We start from the raw sequence: 25803 nt of genomic DNA on the forward strand, positions 1-25803 counted from the left end.
TTATCCACATATTGAAAATTGGTGTGATTTTAACCAACATGGTTGAGAGTGTCAGGAAATTTGCTTGTGATAATTAACAGTCACGATCTCAAAATATCATTTATTTAAAATCAGCTGTTTCGCCACATAGAGTAGGCCATCTTCAGATTATGAAAGTTATTAGGGAAGTCAGTCTTGTATAAAATGTACAAAGATTAAACTAAAAAGGCATGATGTTTTAGCCATTTGCTACAGCTGGCAACGTGCTGAGCAGCTGCGTGTTGTCAAGACGATAAGTGCTGCTGGTAATTGTACTGCCACGGGTTAAACAGGGCTTGATAGCGCCCCAGTTTGCTCCATTATGTCAGCTGCAGCCAGTGGGGTCTTGCTTTACGTGAAAATATTTATGACGCGCAAATAAAGCATTAACTAACAGTACTGTTGTATTTGTATCGTTGCACAAGAGGTGTTACTTAACTAAATAGTGCAGGTCATTAATAAAATTGCTTAACTTTAAATAAACCTTAAATACACATGTACCAATACTAAAGGTTGTGTTAACGTTGAGCATCAGCTTGTGATCGTTTGTGGTACCTCAGTTCTACGCCGTTTCCATGGAAATGGCGATGTGTTGGACGTTGCTTGTCAAAGACCATGCTGTAACACACTGTTGCCTAGGCGATGTTGTATAGTGTCTATTGGCGTCCAATGATGTACGTAGACTACGTTGTTCAGTAGGTAGGTCCTCATACTGCCTAACGTCTCATACAATTCACGTTCATTTACTATCGAGTCACAACTAATCAGCACAAATATTTGTCTGAGCACCACAACATTGTACTAGGCATTGGTGCTATTGGAAAGTATGTAATCTTGTCTTCTTACAATCGCATAACTGTCTCACAAAGGCAGTTATACAGAGTCTTGAGTTAAAATGCAAATGATGAGTGAAAGTCAGTTCTCACCTACTATAAAGTAGTCACAGGAGCAAACAGTTTAGTTCTGCTTAATTTACACTGCAAAAGATTGACGACTAAGTAGAAATTAATTGCAACTGTAATATGAAGATTTCATGCCAGGCGAAAGTGATTCTTAGGGTAGTTGAGTCTACGTCAGGAACTTCTTGTTAAATTAAATGGCTACATCCTTCAACAGTATGTGAAAGTGTATTGAGCCGCTACTAGGTAATACGTCATAAAGATAATTAATACATTTTCGTCATCATTCCCAAGTTTGGAGTCTCATTTCATGTTGACCTCCTTTCACAGACTAATAAAGATTGGCACCACTAGTACTTTCATCATAAGTGCTGATAAAATGTCTTGGTCATTCTGTTAGTCTTCAGTATATTTCGTTAGGTGATCTCCAAATGTTTCTGCTCGTGTTAAACGTTTAGTTAGCTAATATCTTAACTATGCAGTCCGTAGGTCGATTATTTTTTCAGATTAAGGTGCGAAATGAAAACATAGCTTAACAACAACAATAGAGAAATAGTATAAGTACCTGGCGGCATATTTTCTCCTCAGGGACATTCTTAGAACCACAGATCAGATGGTTGTGGTGTCTAACGCAGGCCCGAACACATCTGAATCGGCACTCCGTCTTCAGGCCACAAGTGGCCCATCGGGACCATCCGACTGCCGTGTCATCCTCAGCTGAGGATGCTGATGGGGGGGGGGGGGAGGCGTTTGGTCAGCACACCGCACTTTCGGTTGTTACGATGGTTTTCTTTGACCAGAGCCGCTACTATTCGGTCGAGTAGCTCCTCAGTTGGCATCACGAGGCTGAGTGCACCCCGAATAATGGCAACAGCGCTTGGCGGCCTGGATGGTCACCCATCCAAGTGCCAGCCACGCCTGACAGCGCTTAACTTCGGTGATCTGACGGGAACTGGCCTTGCCCCTGCGGCAAGGCCGTTGCCTCCATCTGAATCACGTCGGTGTTAAATATCAATACATTTTCTTCTATTCAGAAACCCTGATTTACTGCTGCTATTGTTTGCCAGTATGAATGCCATGACCGATTTCTTTTTCATATTCTTTTCATCAACACTATATGTATGATAAACATAGTCAGCACTCAAGATAAAATTAGCTAAATTCTGAACAATTCGTATTGTTTGGCCTTATGACACACATATATGATCATTCGCAATTGACATTCAAATCTCGTTGGGAGTTCAGCTCTACCGAAGTGTACTTATTATTTCTACGGAAATAGCTAGACACCAATAATACTCGGCTTTGCAGGCTGGATGTACATAAGTGCACCCAAACATGGAGTGCACATTATTTTTTTAAATGTTGGTAACAATAGGTGTACATTTTAAACGAAAAATATGCGCTACGGCCAGTTACTGTGCCGATTACTCTGATGTGGATGTCTATACATCTGGCCTTCAAAGCAAAGTATTATTTGTGCCTGTTTATAATAATTTTTTGTGAGTTCAGAGCTCTTCAGGGAGAAGGCAAATTTATACTTTCAGTTTTGAACCGTATTTCTTCTTTGTTTCATCAGTGTCACTATTCACCTATAACTTGCACCGCAAATGTTACGGAAATGGAAAGTGCTCTTGATGTGTGGTTTCCACATCATGAACTGGTAGGCAGGGGCTCGTATTGTTAGCCAATATAGCAGAGCGGTTCTAAGCGCTTCAGTCTGGAACCGCGCGACCGCTACTGTCGCAGGTTCGAATCCTGCCTCGGGCATGGATGTGTGTGATGTCCTTACGTTAGTTAGGTTTAAGTAGTTCTAAGTTCTAGGGGACTGATGACCTCAGATGTTAAGTCCCATAGTGCTCAGAGCCATTTGAACCATTTTTGTTAGCCAATAAACAGATTGTAATAATATTTAGAAAGTGTATGTTTTGTGCAAAAGTCCAGTTTTTTAAATGGAACAATGTCTACTGACATTAACAGACTAAAATCAGGGTAAATCACAATGTCAGTGGTTGTTACAGGACTCTAGTGCGTGTCGTTTACAAGATATCGTGTTTTGAAAAGTTTCCACACTTGTTTGTGTGTTTCAGCCTGCGTAGTTGGTAAGTACGATTTGTTATTTTTCCTTAGAATGCGCTTGTGTGTGCCTTGAGTGCATTGTGACCTGCTAGTCAGTCAGTATGTGACATCCACGCAGTAGGTCGTGAGTGGACGATGGGATTTACCAATACAGAAAAAGCCGGCAAGCTCGCGGAATACGGAGAGGGTAGGAAGAATGCAGTTGTACGGTATATGCGGCAAGATGTACCAATAGACGTCACACATCTCGGCAATTATTTATCAGTCTCAGTGGTAACGTAACACCTAGACTACGCAACAAAAGGAAACAAGTGACGATATAGGAGGTAGAAATTGATGTTCTTGCTGCTGTTGCAGTTGATCCGCACGTTAGCTCTCGCACAATCGCACGAGGAAGTGGCATGAGGCAGGCAAGTACCCTACACATTCCCCATCGACATAGATTCCGTTCCTATTACATCTCTCTTCATCAATAGCTTTATGGAAACGGTTATCGCGGTAGCTTCTGTACATGCGCGTTAAGACAAGATACTGCAGATGTATCATGTATCTTGTTTAGGGATGAAGCCACATTTACCAATCATGGCCAGGAAACTGCCGAAATACGCGCTATTGGTCTGCTGACAATCCCCATTGGTTTCGTGAAGTGGAACGTCAGCTTCCATGGAGCGTAAACGTGTGATGTGCAATAGTGAACCATGAACTCACTGGCCCGTTTTTCATAGACGGAACACTTAACACGTACAGGTATCTTAGCCTTCTAGCAGAACACCTAATACGGATGCTGGACTAAGTTCCACAGCAGACTGGGAGGAACCTGTGGTACCAACATGATGGCTGTTCAGTCCATAGTGCACGAAGTACTGCAGCAGGTCTTCACGAATTGTTTCCAAATCTTTGGGTTGGACACAGAGGACCTGCACCTTGAACCTCAACATGAAACTGATTCCTGTCGAGTTTTTTCTGTGGGGAAAGCTGTAAGACGCCGTTTACAAGGACACACCAACTACATCCGATGATAGAGGTTAGCCGTTGTGGCCGAGTGGTTCTGGGCGCTTCAGTCTGGAACCGAGCTGCTTCTACGGTCGCAGGTTCGAATCCTGCCTCGCGCATGGATGTGTGTGATGTCCTTAGGTTAGTTAGGTTTAAGTTGGTCTAAGTCCAGGGGACTGATGACCTCAGATGTTAAGTCCCATAGTGCTTAGAGCCATTTGAACTATTAAAATGAATGATTTTTATATGCTTTGTAGATTCTTATCTGCTAAATCTGTACATTGCAATATCCAGTTTGTCAGTGTCCATGGTAAACATACACACCCCCTCCCCCTACCTTCCCTGCTAAACTGTAAGCTGCAATGTTCAGTTTTTCTGCGTTAATGTCACGTTCGTTCTCTTCGTTATAGATATTATCTTGCATTGATCCACCTTTAAAGGTAGCTGCGAGTCATTGTACCAAGTTAAATTTCCTACGTTACCCTATGATAGTCCAAGAACGGTACTTTCCTGCAGAATGAGCAACGTCGGCAAACCATCTTAAGTTGCTGCTGATATTATCTGATAAATCGTGTATATACAGGGTGTTTCAAAGTCTTTGCATCAAACGTCTGAGGGTGATAGATCACGTCATACGGAACAACTCCTGTCAGACACAAAATGTTCGTTGACGTTTTCCAGCGAGGCTAGGCGCCCTTTACTATTGGCCGGCTCTGGAACGACGAGATTTCACCGATATACCTCGGTCCACTAACCAGGTGTAGTGCATACCGCCTACCATAGTAAACTGATTGAGTAATTTTAAAGGAAACCTTACGAATGAGTTTTTACAAGAGAAGAAAGATATTTTAGAAGCGATTCAAGAGGTTTAATTGTTCTGGACCTATCCACTTCGACAAGGCAGTGCATAACTTATACAAAAGAACGCCTAGCGTCGCTAGTAAGCGTAAGCTAATTTTAGTCTCTTTCAAAAATTGTTCCCTCTGACGAGGGCTATTATCCGTAGATGTTTTATGCAAAGGCTTTTAAATACGCTGCATACTGAAAACATTGAAGATCCTGTTATTCTTCTTTGGCTAGCAACCGATATTACTTTCGTTCCTATTGTACATTCGCTGTTCTGTAAAACACAGTGGGTCTCATTAGTCAAATATATATCGAACAAATCACGTAACTACAAATTCGATGTACTACAGTATCGAGCGGATGTTGGAAATATAGGAAGGTGGTGTCTACATCTTCACTTGCATCAACTTTTTGTAAAATATTGTGCATGAATAACATAAGATTTGTTTAACAAGAATAGTTTTCCTCTGCGAGACGCTTATTTTCCTGCAGAAACTTCATAATGTTTGAGGTTAGAATATGCTCTAGACCCGGCAACAGACTGAAGGCAGTGAAATAATTCTTTTGTGGATAGGAGTGACTCGCAGTCTTTTTACGATCACGCGATCTACTCACTGATGAAGAGATTCTAGATGAATTGCAATAAGGAAAGGCACTCGTTTACAATATGAAATCTACCTGCAATACGGATGTGGGGTGGTATCTTGTTCGTTTTGAGAAGTGTTAATTAATTTCCTATACTATATTGAGGTACTTATATCAATATCTATCATTTTTCAGTCTTTGAAGCCTCCAAGCATCAGTACGTACGGTATTATTCTCATGCGTAACGTCCTTCTTAAAAGCGAAATTTGATATTTCAGCTTTTTGTCTACTATCTTTAATTTCAACACTGGGCAGAGTCAAAATAGACTGAAAGGGAGATTTGGGACCTTACAGACGTTCGTCACTTCCTAGGATTTTCTTGTAGATGTTTCTGCGGAATCTGACTGTAAAATTTTTTGCAGCCTTCTTGTTTGGTCTTCTTACAGATGCACGAGTTGTTATTAAGTTTTCTCCGTAAGTTTACCTACAGTCACATTTGTAGGTACCGCGTAGTAGTCTCCGTTCGCAACGTTCTCCGAATGATACCGTTAAACCAAGGTGAATTTTTGTCGTCTCTTATTACTATCATTATTATGTATTTATCTAAACCATTTCAGCTTTATCCGAAATTGCTCTGCATTTGCCAGATCTGAAGTAAATGTTCTCAGATCGTCTTTTAAGTAGTTTGTTAGTGACTCCGTCAATTCGTACAAACACAAATATTTTCCTAGCTGACTTAATGAGCTTTTTGTATGTGGATATCATCGCTCTTGTAGAATCGTAATGGTCACTGATCTCTCTGTCAGTTTTGCCACTCTCGAGAAGATCTAATCTGTTTGAAGCTACGAGATTTAAAATATTTTTGTCTGCGAACATATACGCGTGACTTAGGTTACCTAGAATCATTCATACTGAGTTATTTTTCGATTCTGCTACTCACCATACTAAAAAAAAAGGGCTCTGAAATGGTGAACTGATTATTAGTAGACTCAACCGTGGTGGAAGTTCTTGAGAGTTCCTCAGATATTAGCCGAAATGTCACAGAAATTGGTAAGGCCTGAACTTTTACGGTGTTGGATTAGAAGCTGGTGGTTCCAGACACGCAGCAGACCTGGCAACCGAAAGCACAGCAGAGAATGTGTACTCCGGGTTGCAGCATGCCCCTTACTTTGGCCCTTTCTCATGAGGCATTTCCTTCCGGAGGCAGCTGTCCCGTATCGTTTCTTGTAGCGAAACAAATAGTTGCGCTTAAAGAAGGTATGGTACATTAAACATACCGACCCCCATAAACAGTCAATTGAAATGAATTAAATCTCTAACTTTGTCACAAAAACTCGTCGTATCAAGATGTCGGTATCTTCTGACATGATTGTGTTGTCTATCAGCCTCTCCATCTTTTTATTTCACTCAGTCAGCATACACTTCGTGTCAATTGATCAATAAATCCTAGTTTCCACAGAGTTACATAATGGGCTGTCGACAAATAAGCGCCATGAATTGGAGCGTAAAGCGATGTTTTCTGTACGTATGCTGCGTGGGGTAGCCGTGCGGTCTAAGGCGTCTTGTCATGGTTCGCGGGGCTGCCCCCGTCGGAGGTTCGAATCCTCCCTCGGGCATGGGTGTGTATGTTGTCCTTAGCATAAGTTAGTTTAAGTTAGATTAAACAGTGCGTAAACCTAGGGCCCGATGGCCTCAGCTGTTTGGTCCCATAGTCCGTACCACAAATTTCCAAATTTTCTGTATGTCTCTCAACGGATTAATCTTTAATTTCATTTGGCAGTTTATTCATCGAGCGTTCCCCTTTGTCCCTTTTTGTCGATCGTGTATTGTGAGTGATCTACTCATTTTTTACATTATTTGTCCAGAACTGCGACTCTGGTCTCAATAAACCACTCGACGAGTTATAATGGACGATAAATCTTTTTCTTTTTCTTTTAGTTAGCATTACTAATGTTTATCAGAGGTTCCACCATACTTAAGGTTGGACTTTTTAAAATATCTGTGTTGTAATTCGTGGCCGGATGTCCTTCCTGTCGCTGCAGTCACCTCAGGTTCAAATGGTTCTGAGCACTATTGGACTTAACTTCTCAGGTCATCAGTCCCCTAGAACTTAGAACTACTTAAACCTAACTAACGTAAGGACATCACACACATCCATGCCCGAGGCAGGAGTCGAACCTGCGACCGTAGCGGTCGCACGGTTCCAGGCTGTAGCGCCTAGAACCGCTCGGCCACTCAGGCCGGCAGTCAGGAAGGGGAGTCGTGTGCGTCAGTTGTCTGTTATTTGTGTAAACGCTGTTCTGTATGTGATCCTGTTTTAATTGTCTATGTATCGTATATTCTGAGGCTTAAGTTGGGAACTAGGGCAGAATTCGCCGAAACAAGCGTGGGAAATTATCCTAAACCCACCCTCAGGCTGGCTGGTGCACCGACCACAGTCGCTAATACCCCGGCCAGATTCGATCTGGGTGTGGCTCACCTTCTTGTTTCGCAAGCCAGCCTGCTGCGCATTACGTTGTACGAGCAGGTCGTGATAGACTAAAGATAATGTCCTAAACTTTTGCAGTGTGACGCACATCTTCAGACGCTATCGAGACTGTGGGAGCCGCCATTTGTATATCTAGAGTATGCAGATAGGGCGTAACCGGTTTGCTACGTACATCGGAAAGCTTGCTCAAATTACTCGATAGGAACAGCGAAGTTCCTGATATCAAAAGAACATGCGTCACTGAACAGTCTCTGAAAAGCAACACCCTCCCCTGTTCAACAAATTTCCTGAAGTCTACTTAACGAAAATTTCGGTGATTTTTCTTCGAATGCTTTATTACAAATGCGCTGGTTGTTCGAAATTGTAGTTTGGTAGTTGTGTGTGTGCTTGCGCGCGCGTGTGTGCGTGTGCGCGTGCGTGTGTGCGTGGCTGTCTGCGTACGGGAATGAGTCCCTTGAGACGTGACTTCACTCCGAAAGTGGTTGCTCGTCCACTGGAAGCACGTCGTCCCACAGACAACCAGTGGCACGGCGGTGGCGTGCGCCGCAGCTCCGCCTGTTGCGGCAGTTGCCCTGAAGCCGACAAATTGCCTTCGATCGAGACTCGGGCGCCCAGCTTAATTGGCAGGCACTTTTCCCCGAAAACAGTATCCTCTAGCGCGGAAGCCGCGGCCTCTTGTAGCGCGACAGCCGCCTCTCGATGCCACCGGGAACGGTGGGAGGACGGAACGAGGCCGGTGTGTCAGGTGGCGCCACGCACTGGGGAAATAACGGAACGTCTGGAAGAATGCTGTGTTTCTCAACTTCGTAAAATGTGCTCTTTCCAAAACACAGCAACTGAAGCAGCAAAGAAATAAAATACATCTACATCATTTCAGAAACATAGAGTTTACTGCAGCTTCGATTGACATTCGGGAAAGCACGCACTGATCCAACTCAGGCAGGTCGCCTCGGTACACGTCCGCAGCTAATGCAAGGTCTAAAGTCGGTACAAGTTTTCAGCGATGGCGGTAACACTGCCCTGGAGACGTATAAAAACACTTAAAATTATAAAAGAAGATACCACACCCTTTTAAATACGACATAAAAACCCACTCATCTAAGAGCTGTGTTGGTAGAACTGCATGGAACGTGCATTCTTCGCGTAGCGATACGGAAGTACGAACACTACAGAGCAAAATAATGTAACCATACCGCATGAGGGTCTGTATGGAACTGTTTAAAACACACTACAATTAAATGTATCTCCCCCTAGGCCCCACGTAAAAGCGAGTGTTTCATTGTTTCAGTGAGCACCTGTGATATTTTGAAAGGAAACGGAGCCCATTTTCTCAAATTAAACGGACCAATTTCGGTTGCAAAATGAGCTCCAATCTAGACATAAAGCCTAGTAATTTAACCTGGACGTACAAACTTGAAGCTACAAACACGCATAAAAGGCGTTACTACGTAAACGCTGACAACTGCAGTAGCTATATATGAATACTCCTCTAATGAAAAAAAAAAAAAAAAAAGAAACGATAGCAAATGAATCAAATCACTTAATCCGCTTATAATTTAACTTGTATTATCGCACCAAAACTGTGACGAGTAATAATTCACAAACATACAGCAATTATAGGGTTACTGACGAAGTATCAATACAAGCACATTGCTGAATATACTCCTGTTCGCTAACAGCACGAAATGCTTGGCGTTGATGATTCTTATACTGGCGCAGCAACACAGTAAGAATCGATCACAACGTAGGCACTTTATTTTGGTGGAAATTAAAATGTTGTCTGATTAAGCTTATCCATTAAGGATATTTTAGAACCCGTGACTGTTAAATGAATGTCAGTAAGTTACCTAGAACTGCAACCAGTCACTTTTTCGAACATTTATGTTTTATTCCATGAACCGATTTTCCAACCTTCTCAAGTTCATCTTCAGATGGTTTCTGGAGATAACAAGTTATTTTTAGCATAATGCTGGGTGCTGGCTTGCGACAGTATGGGCGGCTCTTTTCGTTAGTTTCCATATGTCTGCCTCCATTTTGATGGTCAGTTGTACAGCACATGCTGGATGATGGCAAAGTTTCGCTGTCAGAGTGTAAATTAATATATATTGTGTTAAATTATGCGAAGTGACGTACCAACTGACCATCAAAATGGAGGCAGACATACGAACACTAACGGAAAAAGCCGCCCATACTGTCGCAAGCTAGCACCCAGCATTATGCTAAAAATAATGATGCAATCTCCAGAAACCATCTGAAGATGAACCTGAAAAGGTTCGAAAACCGGTTCATGGAATAAAGCATAATTATTCAAAAAAGTAACTGCTTGCAGTTGTTTGTAACTTATTTACAAAAATATCGTCTTCTACAGAAACGATTTGCACGAGAAAAAAATCTCATATGAACATGGCAGCATACAAAAAAGTATTTTTACACCTGGCTGGGGTTCTACACTCGTTTTTCGTACCATTTGAACATATATCCTAAATATCCTCAATTCGTTGTGACAGTAATAAACTTTGTTGTGGTTATAACACCAGACAGGGACAATATGCAAAATGAAAAGTACATCTGGATGTCTGAAAAAATTCGGATATATATCACAGTCGAAGAGATCGAAATTTCACACAAAATTATGTTGACACAAAACCAAGATATCTTTATCAGAGAATGTAAGAATAATTATTGAGACTTATTGAATGATTTATTATTATTTAGTAACACAATTACTCAGTAACAGCCATGCTGAATTAGCAAGTTTTGGCTTTTCTAAAGAGAATGAAATTACAGATATGAAGATTTCACACTTTCTATGATGGCGTAGTATTTATTGTTACATATTTCATGAGTTGGCCTAGCCCGGACTAGAGCAGAGCCTTTCCTTCATCTTCCAAAACTACTTTTATCTATTGTTCAATTTGACAGACCCTCATATTGCATGTGGCTGATTCTCCATTTACTTTTTTATTTCTCTTTGAACAAGATCTTGAATTTTGTCCTTATTGCCTAATTACTGATTCACCATAGTAATTGATTCTTCGCAGAAAGTACTATCCTTCAAATTTTATACTTACCACTGCATTAATTGCTTAGTGATTAAAGACTACTGTATCCTGTGGGGAACGCAAAACTTTCTTTCAAAGATAATTTTCTGTGGCTATAAAAATATCGATTGCGTGAAGGCGGTTGTAAGTGATGTAAGAAAAAAGAAAATAATGGGAACAGGGATTGGGGAAATGTCTAACCACGCCTCGGGCCGACACGCAACACGTCACAGAAGTGCGTGGCATGGTGCGGCGTCGGCTTCGGCTCGGAGGTGATTAACTCTTTGGGCGGAGGGGACGCAGGTCGTCGGTTTCTTGCAGCTGATCGATGCCAGCGAGAGAGTGTGGGCGGGAGTTGTGTTTGAGGGGTGAACAGGCGGGGACACTGCCGTTTCCTATCTCTGGAGGGCCGAGGAAGGAAAGGAAAGGTCCGCTATCTCCATAACACGGCGCGCTGAGGCCGGCGAGCGGCGGGTGGCGGCGGGGCGCCGTTTGTCGCTCGTTTCCCCCGCAGCGTGCGCTCTCCGCCTTCGCGAGACGGGGGTGGGGGCGTCAGCATGGCGCCGCGCGCCGCCATTGGCCCGCGCGCCGCCGGCCCCGCCCCCACCCCCGCGCCCCCTCCCCCAGCCGGCGGCGCTCGCCTCGCGGCGCTAGCCGCCGCGCCGGCACTTGCCGCGTGCGATGTGCCGCGAACGGAGGCGCCGCAGTCGTCTCCCGGTGGTGACGAGGGTAGCGCGAGCATAGGCCAGCCGAGCCGAGCCGAGCCGAGCGCAGCCGAAGCCAGCAGCCGGCAGCCGTCATGCTCGACATCAAGACGTCCGCCGACTACCTGTCGCGCACCGCCGCGGGCACCTTCACCAACTTCTCCATGCTCTTCGCTGCCGGTAAATATCGCTGCGCCCCGCCGACAGGTGCTCTTTGCCGTGACTGGCGCCCTGCTCGACCCGCCGTTTTCTGGCCAACCACCTTCGTGCAGCAAAACTGCAAAATGTCATCAGTGCCAGTCGGAAGGTCATTTCCACCTTCTTTGGGTCGTGCCTCTTCGATGGCATTATGACTAACACAGTTGTCTTCTATTGTGTTTCCTCAGTGAGACACTTTGTATAACTTAAGAATGGACAGCTGTACAACAGAGGTTGTCTAAAGGGGAAATAAAAAATAAAAGAAAGAAAACAGCATTTGGAGAGAAGAATATGGCATGTGTTCACGCTATCAACGTTGCTAGTTTGCTTGAATTCTACGGCAGCATATTGTGTGGCTGTGTGAAGCTGTTTCAACGACTGCGAATTTGTCCCTTGTTTCGCGATAGACGTTTGCTGTCTTTTAATGTTGTTAACTAGAGCAGAAAGCATTCACCTCGGGGTAGTTCTCAAAAGTTTGGCAGCAGCAAGAGCAAGAATAGAATAATTAATTTCTTTTACTCATTAAATCACCCAAACGGTCACTTTAATAGTGCAATTCGTCATTGTAGTTCCGTAATTGTTAATGCGCGTGTGTTCCGTTACAGACATTATGTAACTACTCCCACTAGTCCAAAATTTTCCTTGTTTTCATAGTTAACATCCGCATTTGCAATCGCGATAACATTTGTTGAAACACCGGAGCTAAAAACAATGTTCCGCATTTTTCTCGTACGAAGTGAAATGCAGATGAAGGAAAAACATAATACATCATACATGCTGTACTTCCTTTCTTCGTTATCTGTGGGATGATATGCAGGTCTGTATTTTTATAAATTAATGTTTGAGAGTAGTGTAGTCTTCTCCTGCTTCTGCCCATGACGGCATTCAGGAAACAACACAAAAATGTTTAACGTTGTTATAAGATACAAAAGTAATTACAATATTGCCAAAAATATGTTACTCCAGATGTATGGCAATACATAATCTTCGAAGCATGCGTTCATATTTTTATTTTCCGACTATCTGTGAAACTAATAGCTCCACCTGAAGTTTGTCTTGTCAGTAAGCAACAGTCACACAATTTCTAAACCTGAGTTACTCATTTATTTTGCTAATTACACTATTCTTAAATTCTCAACTTCGCGCACAAATTCACCACCCTATTTCCGGAACCACATTGTCCGTGAATAAAATGGGGGAGTTGTGGATATGAGAGTCACATTTAGCAAAAACAGTTCGTGAGTTTCCGCGACTGATCATCAAGAGTCCTAGAAGACCTCATATTGAACTAGGTGTTGCGTACAAACGACTTCAGCTGACTGATGGAACTAACGATTTAACATTCTAAGAAGAATATATAATTCTCCTCTTGGGTCTCATAGTCTTATTTCTACTTCCTTACAGTTCAACACCTCTGCTTCAGTTCCATAACACTGATGACAGAAGATTCCAGCTCTGTGTTCTTGTAGACCAGAGAAAAAGTCTGTGCTGTTCTCAACAAGTTCATTTGGGATGGGGGAGAGAGGTGCATTGTTGGTGTTGGTTAGAGAAAATGTAGTCTCGCAGGACACTGAAAAGACTTCCACTTAGTCTTGACTAAATGACCAAAAAAGTCTCTCAGAGTAAAAGTAAAGTGAGTACCATCGTTCTCTCAAGCTAAAATTGGGACGAAGAGAGAAAAGAAGCCAAATAAATGTTAGAACGACTAGAGCAATTTTCTTTGATATTACGGTCACATAATTCCTGAACCTGATGTGATGGTGAATTGCTCATTCATTTTGCTAGTTACACGCAAGATACATTCTCAGAATGTCTACCCCAGGCACAGATTTGCCACCTTGATTCCGGAATCACATTATCCATGAGTAAATGTGGGCCTACGGATGACGGGTCTACCACCGTTCTCTCAAGTCGCCAAATGTGCCACGGCCGACAAGAAACCAAATACGAGTGGATTAATTTGATTTACAATGTTTAGTACCTCAAGAGGGCAGGTGAAGCAGAAATCGAAAAGCAGATACCATTGAAATAAGTTTTCTTAACAATCATGTAAAGGTGCAATACCTGAACTGTTACATACAAAGATTACTCCCCAAAAAAGATTATATATATAACACTCAAGCCATTTTCTTAAGAACATTCTGCATTTCTCGGAAAAGCTAATTTTCTTGATATCATTCTTAATTGGTTTACTTTAAATGGAAGCTAGATAAAAGGTTTTCAGTTCAAATGGAGATACGGGCGACAGAGAATCTATTGCTAAATAGCGATTTAATTTCTTTTGTCGTCAACAGTTTTTCAAGTTTGTCTATACACAGTAGCTCCTGAACATTTCTGTTGATGTTGTTATTCAGACTGGAGAAAACACTAGACTATCTACGGCTTACAGCGACTCAACGACCACGTTTCGAGTGAAACACGTACTTGGCAAACTCTGAGTAGTTTTCATGCATCAACAGTTCCCTCAAATGAATACTCTGCTTAGTTACTACGAAACCCTATGTCTGCTAATACTTAAACAGGAAATACATTTTCTTTTATTGTACAGTTCGATTTGCCTACTATTTGGAATGTTAAAAACTCTGGAGTGTCACAACTTTCGTGTAAAAGTGAGCTATAGGCTAAGTGCAAATAGCACGGAGGATGTGTTCTGTTTGTAGTAGGTCCTCTAGTATGCATTCGTCTTCTTATGTTGTCGACTTTGAACATAAGAGTTCAAGAAGGTTGGTAGATGTCTTTGCTCTCTGAAGTTTAATATTTAAAATCTGTCTCCCTAAATTTTTCGAATATGTAAAGCGACCCGGTTCCATTAAGTAAACATAAAGAAGATTCAGCGAAGTTTATTTTATGGAGCCACAACAACTAGAATTAAAGCCGCTTATTCAATCAGCCAGTCAGCTTCAGAAGATTTGGTAGACGGTTTATTATTACTATCAGCTTGTCACTCTTACATGTGAAGCTCAGACCACCAAAACCTTTGATAATTTTGGTATTATGTTCACTAGTGTGAACTTCTTGCCTACTGAAAATATTGGACAGTTCTGATTAATATTTGACAAATCTGAACGCCGATTTAGGATTTTGTGTATAAAATACTGTAGTGTACATATACTGGGAATTAGAACTCAGTAATTTTGAATAAGCACATATAATCCATGCAAATGTGTACCCATATTTCGAAACAGGATGGAATTAGCAGTATATCGTTATTGTTTCTGTACTTAGGTAGTTTTTCAACAATATCAATACGTCACATTGAGCTTGGAAATCTGTTCTGTGTGCGCAGTTACACCTACAAAACATAATTTTTGTAGTGCCTAAGTAACAATTTTCTCAGTATTTAAAATAATTTCTCTCTATGAAGCACACAAAACAACATTCTGAATACTCATAAATTCGCTCAGTCACTTTGTAAATTTTGTGTATGAAATACATGAAACGACTTTGTGTGAATTCAGCACGCAGGTTCCAGGAAATGCGTCATTCATTTTCAGAGGATCAAGGGCTTCGTAATAAAAATCCAGTTCGACAGCTTGTTTCTAGACCTGTACTATCAGGTATTGATTTGCTTCTTAGTACATCTTGACTTTGTTAGGTCTTAGTTTACTTCCTTAACAATTTGATCTTCAAATAATGACATGAACGAACTGGTCAAGTGAGTGGATCAGGAAATCAATAAATTTAGCTTAACACTAATCAAAAGGAATTCAAAATTAAGACAGAACATATTAATGAATTTCTGCTGCAAGCAGATGGTGTAGCAAAATACGAAATACATGTTCGATTCATCTACCTTGGGTCCGCTGTCTGTAAGGATCGCAACTACATCTAGAAAATAAAAAATAATACCATTTACGAGAAAAGTAATGCCTTACTACTGATAATCAGACAAAATTAAGATTATTAAGATCGGAGATGTTTGCGAATTTACTGGATTTAAACAGAAGAAAAGAAACTAATGTCTGAATTCTAAAAGAATGAAAGGGTGAAATGGTACTGTTGATAATGTGTATTCACACCATTCTAAAGTTAACTTATCACCAAATTTGGAGTCAAGGTGTCCTCTTAGAGAAAATCATCCTACAAGTGAAAACTGAATGCTGAATAGCGCGAAAAAGACGTCCTCGTGGATGGGTATGCTTAACTGATAAAAAGACCAACCAAACATTATAACAATTGATTTGATAAATGGAAGATTGTAATCACTGGAGAGAAATTTGTATGAGTCACTTACTTTCAACATCGGAAGGAAAGCATTCAAATACAAAATAAAAAGTTTCAATAAGGCCATGTAGTAAAGGGGAAAGTAGGCAAAGCGTTCCTATTTTCTTCTGCTAGCGCTGTCCTTATGTAACCTTTTGCTCTAGGGACTACCACAGAATCTGACTTTCCGCTAGGCTCCCTTAGTATTTGGGTCTACATTACAAATAGCTGTGACCATAATATAACATAAACTATAACACAGACGTAAGGTATACAGATAAAATACTAAAATTCGCACAAACGCCTTAACAGCGATTGACCGACTCATTCACAGAAGTATCAATTTTTTAATAATAATGTTTTAGTAATTATTTATTACCAGAATGTTGTCACCATTATTGTGAATGAAACACTCATGTACAGTTCCTCTCCTTATTGTAGTGTCAAGTAATTATCTGTATCGTGTGGGCCATGAGAGATGGAGGAAAAGCATAGACATTAACCCATGACATTGGCATAAGGCCTGATGATCAATAGCATAATCTCGTGCTATGGAGCTCTTGGCCACTACGTTTCCTGCCCTTGCTGATCACATTTTCACCACCAGGGTGAAAAGCATCAACAGCCTAGAAGCATCACTGAATTAGAGGGATTAACCACTGATCATTCGTCAGAGCAAGCGCAACTACTCATATACCATGCGAAATTCATTTCAGCTTTTTATTATACATTTGCACAATTCCGTGGTTGTGGTTGCTAAACTATAAAACTGTTATTTTTGTCCATAACATTTTGGCCATTTATCACCAACGGGATTTAGTAGGTTAAAAGCTGAGTGTTGAGGACATGCAGCTACTTCCCTCCATTATAATATGATGAAAATATTGCATAACATGTCTGGTATACCTACATTACGCTATCTTTTGGTATCCCTAAGAAATTCATTCCGTTAATGTACATTTTACTAGGATACACACGCACCAACCCGCCAACCCACCCATCCGCACACACACACACACACACACACACACACACACACACACACACACACGCACTCACACAAGTACGCGCTGGCGCACGTACACACACGTACACGCGCAAACGCGCTAGAACATAGCATTTAGATGCACTTGGTTTCATTCATAGCAAACAAACACTGAACGTAATTAGGACGATTCATGATGTCACAGTCTTTGATATGAGACACTTGTAAATAATTTATTCGTAATTTAAGATACGTGTATCATGTCAAACATCGCGACTTGTCAAAGTACGACATCTCTCATGTTCCACGCTAATTAGGAGCAGTAGGTTTTATAATAAACACGCTTAACTCAAACACAAAGTCTATGAAGATGCGAGATGTCGTACTTTGACACTTCGCGATGTTTGACATTATATATGCGTCTTAAATTACGGTATAAATAACTTACAAGTGTCTCATATCAAAGATCGTGATATCATGCATCGTCATACTGTTTGTACATACGTTCAGTGTTTGTTTACTATGAATGAAACCAAGTGCATCTAAATGCTGTGTTCTGGTGCGTTTACGCGAGTGCGTGTGTGTGCCACCGCGCACTTGTGTGTGTGTGTGTGTGTGTGTGTGTGTGTGTGTGTGTCTGATAGAGAGAGAGAGAGAGGTGGTGTGTTTGTATGTAAGCCAGTGCAATATAAGTATCCTAAAACACAATGATCTTCGTTTCGTGATCATGCCATTCACTAAATTTCTGTTACTTCCACCAAAATCGCGGCTCTAGCGTCTATCTGCGCCTCCATCAGATAATGAGTCCGTAGTGGCTCTAAAACTAGTGGTTAATAGTACAATGAAACGTATCAGATTAAAAAAGCAAACGGTTGGATATTAAACCCACATATGCTGTCAATTTAAAATACAACTAAAGTTCCTCATACCAATGGAATAATGAATGTGTTGTACGTTCATCACGTCTTCTACTCTCCACTGTTGGACATTTGACACACAGAAACGATAACCTGTAAGACTGCAGAACGATAATGTGTAGGACCATTCGAAATGACGGTGTCTGATTTTGGCCTTTCTAACCTTGTGGTTCCCGTTTACCTCTATCAAAAACGAGGGTCCTCGAGAAAGCAGTAAGCACTTGAATCAAGCAGCTATTGCCAACATAATGTATATTTTGCTATTTCAGCGAAATCTCGGGATTTGATCGGAGTAGCTCATTTCTATAAGACTGAAATTCGAACTGAATATATGAAAAATTGTATCGCGGAAGAGGTGGTGCCGGGTAAGAAGCGTAGTTGTCGCAAAACACCGAGATTATTCGCACTTACAAAACATAATGGTATGTTGCATTGCCGCACAAGTGTTAGGTGTTCTGCAATCTCGTGCGCTGAGCTCTACGGGCGTGAGCGGCCAGTGTAGTGAGGTGCGGGGCGGCCATTGAGGAGGAAAGGTGTGGCGAACAAGTGGGGCGAGCGAGGCGTGGTCGGAACAAGCTGGGGTCGCGGCCGAGGCGCCACCTGCGGCCGACACGCACAGTCACGCCAGCAGGGGCCGCTTATGCTCGCCCGCTGCTCGCGTACGCTGGCAGCCACTACACCCCTAAAGAGTACCTCACACGCCACACGGGTAGACTTTCACCTTGTGCATGGCCAAAAACTTCTGTTCTGATGAACACACTTTAACTTACGAAGTGATATGCTGTTGAGGAAGCAACGTACGTCTTGATTTTATATTCTTTTGGAGAAGCTATTAGGGGCTCCACACACGGCCGCCGGTTTAATAAAATAACGGAAATGGTATCTACAAAACTGCTTTTGAAGCGATTTTATTGGCAACTGTTGGCTATCTATATTAATAAACGACTAACACGGTGCACGGTCACCCGGGTCCAATTGTTGGTTGCGTACCGAACCACTTCTAGGAGCACAAAATTTGATTTTCAGAATTTCATATAATTATAGTTCAAATTTAAAAATTTTAGATAAAGTCATAATCTACTCAATTGCTATAATCTTACGTTATAAGTTTAACACAGTAAGACAAGTATTGAAGCTAGAAACTGTTAGAAACTGTGTATATGTCTAGCCGCAGCGTAACTCACCATGCGCAGATACCAAGTTTATATTCATTCACTATTTAGGGATGAGAACAGTTCACAACATTCAAGAAATTTTGCACGTAATTTCAAAACTTTATGAAACTTTTTCTCTTTCAAACCGCATCCCACAAAAGGATGAAAGGGAAAAGTTTATCGCTTATTACATCTTCGCTGTCTCTGCAGCAAAACTTCAGTATCGGGCATGACGTTTAAATTTATTATTTCTTCACTACTAACTCTATTCGCAACATATTTTCCACGCGGTATTCGCTTGTATCACTGAAGATACCTGCAAAATTATATCAGTGTGCGACACATAGTTTAGGAAATATGACATCATAAACATTGAGATGCACGAAAAACTACATTGTGCTTAAGTCGGAGCTCAGATTACCAGGAATATACTCGCTCAGGATTTGATAATGAGAGCACTCAGCAACTTACAACAAAACTGAATGAGATTTTCACTCTGTAGCGAAGTGTGCTCTGATATAAAACTTCCTGACGGATTAAAACTGTGTGCCGAACCGAGACTTGAACTCGGGACCATAGCCTTTCGCAGGCAAGTGCTCTATCAACTGAGCTACCCAAGCACGACTCACAACCCGCACTCACAACTTCAATTCTGCCAGTAACTCGTCTCGTACTTTCCAAACTTCACAGAGCACTTGCCCGCGGAAGGCAAAGGTTCCGAGTTCGAGACTCGGTCCGGCACACATTTTTAATCTGCCAGGAAGTTTCATATACAACCAATCTTTTCTAATTAGGGAATACATTACATTGTTCAGCTATGTCAGACATGTTGTGTACATATTCCCAGTCTGCAGTTCGCAAAGAAATCTTAAACTTGCCAGTTTCTCTTTCATTTGATAGTCTTTCAGTAAAATTGCAAGCATTTACACAGTGATTTTGAAATTTTGATGTTCCTTTAGAAATGTTATCGAATGTTCCATTGTTGGTTTCCGTAGCTCTTGTACTGAATTGTACGCCGGAGATTTAGATTATATCAAATTACAAGGGACTTAAGTAAAGTTGTATAACGGGTATGCCCTACACATCTAAGTTAAAATGTACATTTAATATTATCTCTTACAGTTTCTAAGATAAAACATTAATGATGGTTTTAGATGTTTCATGAGGAGTTCAAAATGATCAGATGCAGCCCTGTATAAGGTGAATATTGCTTCGAGCTTACCATTGATTTCTATTTCAGAAGCACAAGCTTCAAAATGCTAATCACTGTAAAGTCTGAGGGCATCAATTTTTTCATATTTGTGTTCCTTTTTAGTATAAGTGGGAAAGTCACCTTCAACTTCACCTTTCAGTGCGATTGCGCTCATTCAAAAACTACAAACTCTAGCATGATGTTCTAGGTCTACATGACCACGGAGAAATGGAACAGTAGTACACAACCGCACTTAATGTCTAGATAACCGAGTCCATATTGTCACGCGTCGCGCCAGGAATTTTGAGAGATCTGCGATCGTCAGCTGCGATCTGCGATTTGCCCACACTTGCGCTGTGGACAGATCGTGTGACGTAGTCACGGATTGCTGCAATCCGTCCTTGAATGTGGGGCTCTTACTAGATCAACGTGAAATACCCTTGGCCTACCTCAGAGATATTGCTGGTACAAATTATATATTTTGTCTTTGTTATGCAAGTGTACGTTCCACTATGAGCTCAAGTATCATAATGATCAAATGGTTCAAATGGCTCTGAGTACTATGGGACTTAACATCTGTGGTCATCAGTCCCCTATAACTTAGAACTACTTAAACCTAGCTAATCTAAGGACATCACACACATCCACGCCCGAGGCAGGATTCGAACCTGCGACCGTAGCGGTCACGCGGTTCCAGACTGAAGCACCTAGAACCGCACGGCCACACCGGCCGGCTCATAATGATATGTGAACTATTTTCTTCCTAGTGCTTCTTACATTAATCGTAATGAACTTCCTTCTCTCAAATGGATAAACTAAATAGGATGCTGACATAAACGCCTATGCGCTTTATTGCCAACGAAACGTTAACCGCAATTGGTGGTTGTTTTGTGAACTTGTTTTTTCATTCTCGACAGTTGGAACATGGACAGCTTAAAATTACCCTAAACTTACTTCTCTTGACTATGAATCTCTTAAGGCCGTCCCACATGCGTAAAAACAGATCAAAACTTGAAGTGCAAAGTACGGTATTGAATGATAGGCGCATAAACATATATGAAATAGCTAACATCATAACATATAATAAGAGAGAGTACCGTACATTATTAACTATAACAAATTTTCTGCAAGATTTCTGCCACATATAATGAATATTGACCACAAGAAAATATGGATCACATTCCGAAATGTCTGGAATATTTGAAAAATAATCTAATGAATTTTGTGTTCCTATTTCATTCTGTGGATGAGACGTGGGTCTACCACCTAACAACAGTGACGAAACAACAGCCAAAGTAGTCGGTGGAAATCATTTGACTGCACAAAACTTGAAGTCGGTTTCCTCTGTCTGTTTCAAAAGAGATTCTTGTTATTGATTACGCTGGAAAGATTAAAATAGTAACTGACAACTGCGCAAGTCATCTGGATCGACTGGAATAAAAAATTGCGGTAAGACGTCCGCATTACAAGGAAAACCATCGGAAAAACGCCCCTGCCCCAGGGTTTCATGACATATTGTTGGAAATTCAACCTATTTACCTGATTTGCCTACCAAATTCCACCTACATCAGCTTTTGACGAAATTTAGGACTTGCTGAGGTTAAAATGTAATAAAGAGATTATGACAGCCACAGTCGGAAACCCTAGACCCTTTTGAAAATCTCGCTCATCAATGGGATAATCTAACTTGGAAAAGTAGGATAACATACAATGAGCTAAAACTTAACAATGTGAAAATTAAATGGATTTCTGTCGTGAAGCACACAGTCGTCTTTCAGTCCTATTATCTGACACTACAACGCTTATTATAATTTGTGTTCATTGTGAAGGAAATATACAAGCTTCAAGTCGATTATATATTAACGTATTCACGACATTAGCTCAAGAATGTCACTTTAAAGATGAATGCGTAGTTCAAGCATCTGTTATGTTCCCATCCAACACGACAATGTGCTTCCATTGTAATGAAGTTATGGTTCGTGTAATTTCTTCACGAAGATGCTACCCTATTCCACAGAGGCAGAGATGTTTACAATTCCATAAACTATCTCCGGCAATTGTGTTTCGTCTTTCATAATGAGTCTCACTTTATGTGCCGCTAAGCTCACTTATCATACGTGTTCGTTACATTTAAATGCATAGACGTAAAAACGTAACGCTATTTATTAAGCAATAACCAAACAATTTAATTAAAACAAATTACAGCGCATTCTCATATACAACAAAAGCTAGAGCGAGTTTTGAGGCGCAGTACATTCCATCATGTTAAGAAGCTGTTATATTTTCACGAGGCTCCCGAAAGATTCCTCTGCAAATTTTTCCACATTTAATTACACAAACTGCGCATAGCAAAATTAATGGAGACTAGAAAGGTCCATAAGTCACATGTGAGGCTTGGTTTGCTAAGTTGTCGGCACCATTGTTATTTGTGGATATCCAAAGCGAAAGATCATCTACCGTCTTTTAGCATATGATTTAAAAAAGAAATTTTCCGCATACCTTTAGTATCATATGCAACCCAACATCTAATACTGTAGACAAGTGAACATTGTCTGATGAGTCGAAACGAGTCTAACTATGTGAAGGCTTTAATCCTCTCCCCAAAAGGCCCATCGAAATCCCCTTGCCCACGGAGCGGTGCCGACAGTCGAGTCATATGGAGGCGATGCCACAGCAATCATCTCTTACCCTCCTCGTCAAGAGCGTATCATCTGCAACAGCACATCCTACACCCCTGAAGCGTTTTCCCACTCAAATACTGGGCCCCTTAGGCCAGTATCTTACCGAGTCATAAATAGCTGGATTTTAAAGAGCACAAAAACTTATCTATTTAAGGAAAGCCAATGTAAGAACATAAAACTTCGCAAAACGACGATTCTGCGATCGGGATGTTATCCAATAAGTAGATAAACCTCACCAATCTACGATTCGAATTTTTAACCTTTCACGAGTCACACCATCTACGAAATCAGATAAATCACGTGAAGGTTAGGTTTAACCTGAACAGAGAGGCTAGAGTACAAACGATCCCACACCATGCTTTACTTGAGTAAATGAACGTTTTGAACGAGTCTTAGGTACTTTCACTACGGAAAGGAATCAAAGCACGACTCAGGAGAGTATGCACGGTAGCTGAAAACTATATCCACATACGGAATACTCGACTCAGTGGTGCGAACACTCACACTACCTCTCTGAAGCCAGCGAGGCTGCGTACCAATTCACATGTCAAGGGAGATCTCAAACTTGCTGATGCACGCAGAGATACAGTGTCTTTTATCTTGTTGCACACCTCAGCTACATTTGGACTTCTAATGACACAGGGGCATATGTCGCAGATGGTTTGTGATTCGTCAGAACAAGCAGTGTGTGAGAGAAATAATTGTTTGTTTGGATCTATATGAGCTTCAAACTTACCGTTTGGTCACTATGAGAATTGTAAGTGGGCAGCAGTAATATGTTCGCTTACCTGTCGAGAGAAGGGCTCTCAGAATTGTAACAGATATTTTTCCTAGCTAGGCATTCTTGATATCGCTGGAATGTATTTTATTTTAATTTTGACTTGAGCATAGCAACTCTGAATTCCGACTACTGATTTTTCACAATGTAATTTTGTGATTCTTCAAAATTTCATTCTGATGAAGGCACCCTTAGTAGATGTCGAAACTAAGTCAGTTGTACCAAAAAGATATTTGCAACCAATTGGTTGTAAAATTCCTGTGTTCGTTTTACATGAGTTGTTAATCAGACATGTTCTGCCCGGTCGCAACGAGGTGCGGGGTGTTTGTACGAGGTCCTTTAACCGCTGAAGAATTGGTGTCGCTAGGGGGAAGCTCTCCCTTAAAATATGGGGCTTCGGGACAGTCATTGTGAGTGGCAGAAGAGCAAACTGTTCAACACCTGTGTAGTTGCCCTCCTTGTCCATTTGCCTGTTCAACGCAGGAGCTTATGCTTGAAAACGATAGTGCGCGAGGTGTGACTCAGTTTTTGGCAAATGTCATCTGATTTGTAAGTTTGTAACGTGATATTGCTCAAAATTCCTATTTTGTGAATACGTGTTTATAACACCGTATACCGTAAAGGTAGGCCTCTAACACGAGTAAATATGAGGGTCGTTCAGTAAGTAATGCAACACTCTTTGTGAAAGTAGGTTGGTGTCAATATAATCTCCTTTCAATGCGACGGCCTTACGCCACCTTACTGGGAGGGCCTCTATGCCTTCATGGTACCATTCTATTGGTTGACGTCGGAGCCAACGCATTGCTGCATCAGGAAGTTCCCCAGCGTCCACGTACCTTTTTCCCGCGGAGTGCATCCTTCATTGGGCCAAACAGATGGAAGTCGGAAGATGGTGTATGGTGGATGAGGAAGAACAGTCCATCGAAGTTTTGTAAGCTCTTCTCGGGTACTCAGACTTGGGTGAAGCCTTGCGTTGTCATAGACAAGAAGAAATTCATTTGAATTTTTGTGGCGACGAACACGCAGTCGTTTCTTCAGTTTCCTGAGGGTATCACAATACGCTTCAGAGTTGATCACTAGGCCATAATAGAGGACATCAAACAGAATAACCCCTTCAGAGTTCCAGAAGGCCGTTGCCATGATTTTACCGGCTGGGGATGCGGCTTTGAACTATTTGTTCGGAGGAGAAATGGTGTGGTTCCCCTCCATGAATTGCCGTTTTGTTTCCGGTACGAAATGATGAACCCTTGATTCATCTCCTACGACGATGTTCAGCAAAAAACTACCACGATCAGCCACGTAGCGCACAAGCAATTATTCCGCATAGACGATCCTTCGTTGCTGTCTATGGTCTTCTGTTAGACAGGAAACCCAGAAGGCACACTCGTTTGAGAACCCCGACTGGTCGACATGTGTGTCCGCACTATCAACAGAGACGTTCAGTTTTGCAGCGAGGTGTTTCATTGTGATCCATGGATCACCTCGAATGAGAGAGCTTGCAGGTTGCAACATTCCAGGAGTCACACCAGTGTGCGGCCGGCCGGCGCACTGGAGAGCGGACGCGTTGGAACGATCTTGTTGCGATGACAACAGACGCCTCGGCCAATGACTCACCGTGTTTTTGTTCACTGCCAGGTCTCCGTAGACATTGTTCAAGAGCCGATGAGTGTATACGATGATCTGTCTTTCTACCAAAAGAAATTCAGTGACAGCTCTCTGCTTGGAAACTACCTTCTTATGGACGCCATTTTGAAAGCTATATATGGCGCCAACACCGACCAGAAATTCGTGAAACTATAGGGTTTGAAGTGGGAATATTCCACGATGTCCCACGACAAATTACTCATTTTTTAACCGGAATTATCTCATAAAAATGTGTTGCTTTACTCATTCAACGCCTCTCGTTGATAAATCCTGTAAAGGTCAGGTTTAACCTGAACCAGAGCGGTCAGTTTACAAAGGATCTCGTACCGTGCTTCATTTCGGTGAATGAACTTTTTGAACAAGTCTTATTTATTTCAAGAGAGTATGCATGAAAGCTG

The 25803-nt window shown here is 41.6% G+C and overlaps 1 protein-coding gene across 1 annotated transcript in view; it reads left to right on the plus strand.

Annotated features, from left to right (window-relative positions):
* Positions 1-11748: 11748 nt before the first annotated feature.
* Positions 11749-25803, plus strand: part of LOC126236049 (transcriptional regulator ERG homolog) — a 300731-nt gene continuing 286676 nt past the window's right edge. The window contains exon 1 of the mRNA XM_049945092.1: positions 11749-11833. Coding sequence (XP_049801049.1) covers positions 11749-11833 — 85 coding nt within the window. The remainder of the gene's footprint in view (positions 11834-25803) is intronic.

Source organism: Schistocerca nitens, chromosome 1, assembly GCF_023898315.1.
Source record: "Schistocerca nitens isolate TAMUIC-IGC-003100 chromosome 1, iqSchNite1.1, whole genome shotgun sequence".
In the NCBI taxonomy this organism is placed as follows: domain Eukaryota; kingdom Metazoa; phylum Arthropoda; class Insecta; order Orthoptera; family Acrididae; genus Schistocerca; species Schistocerca nitens.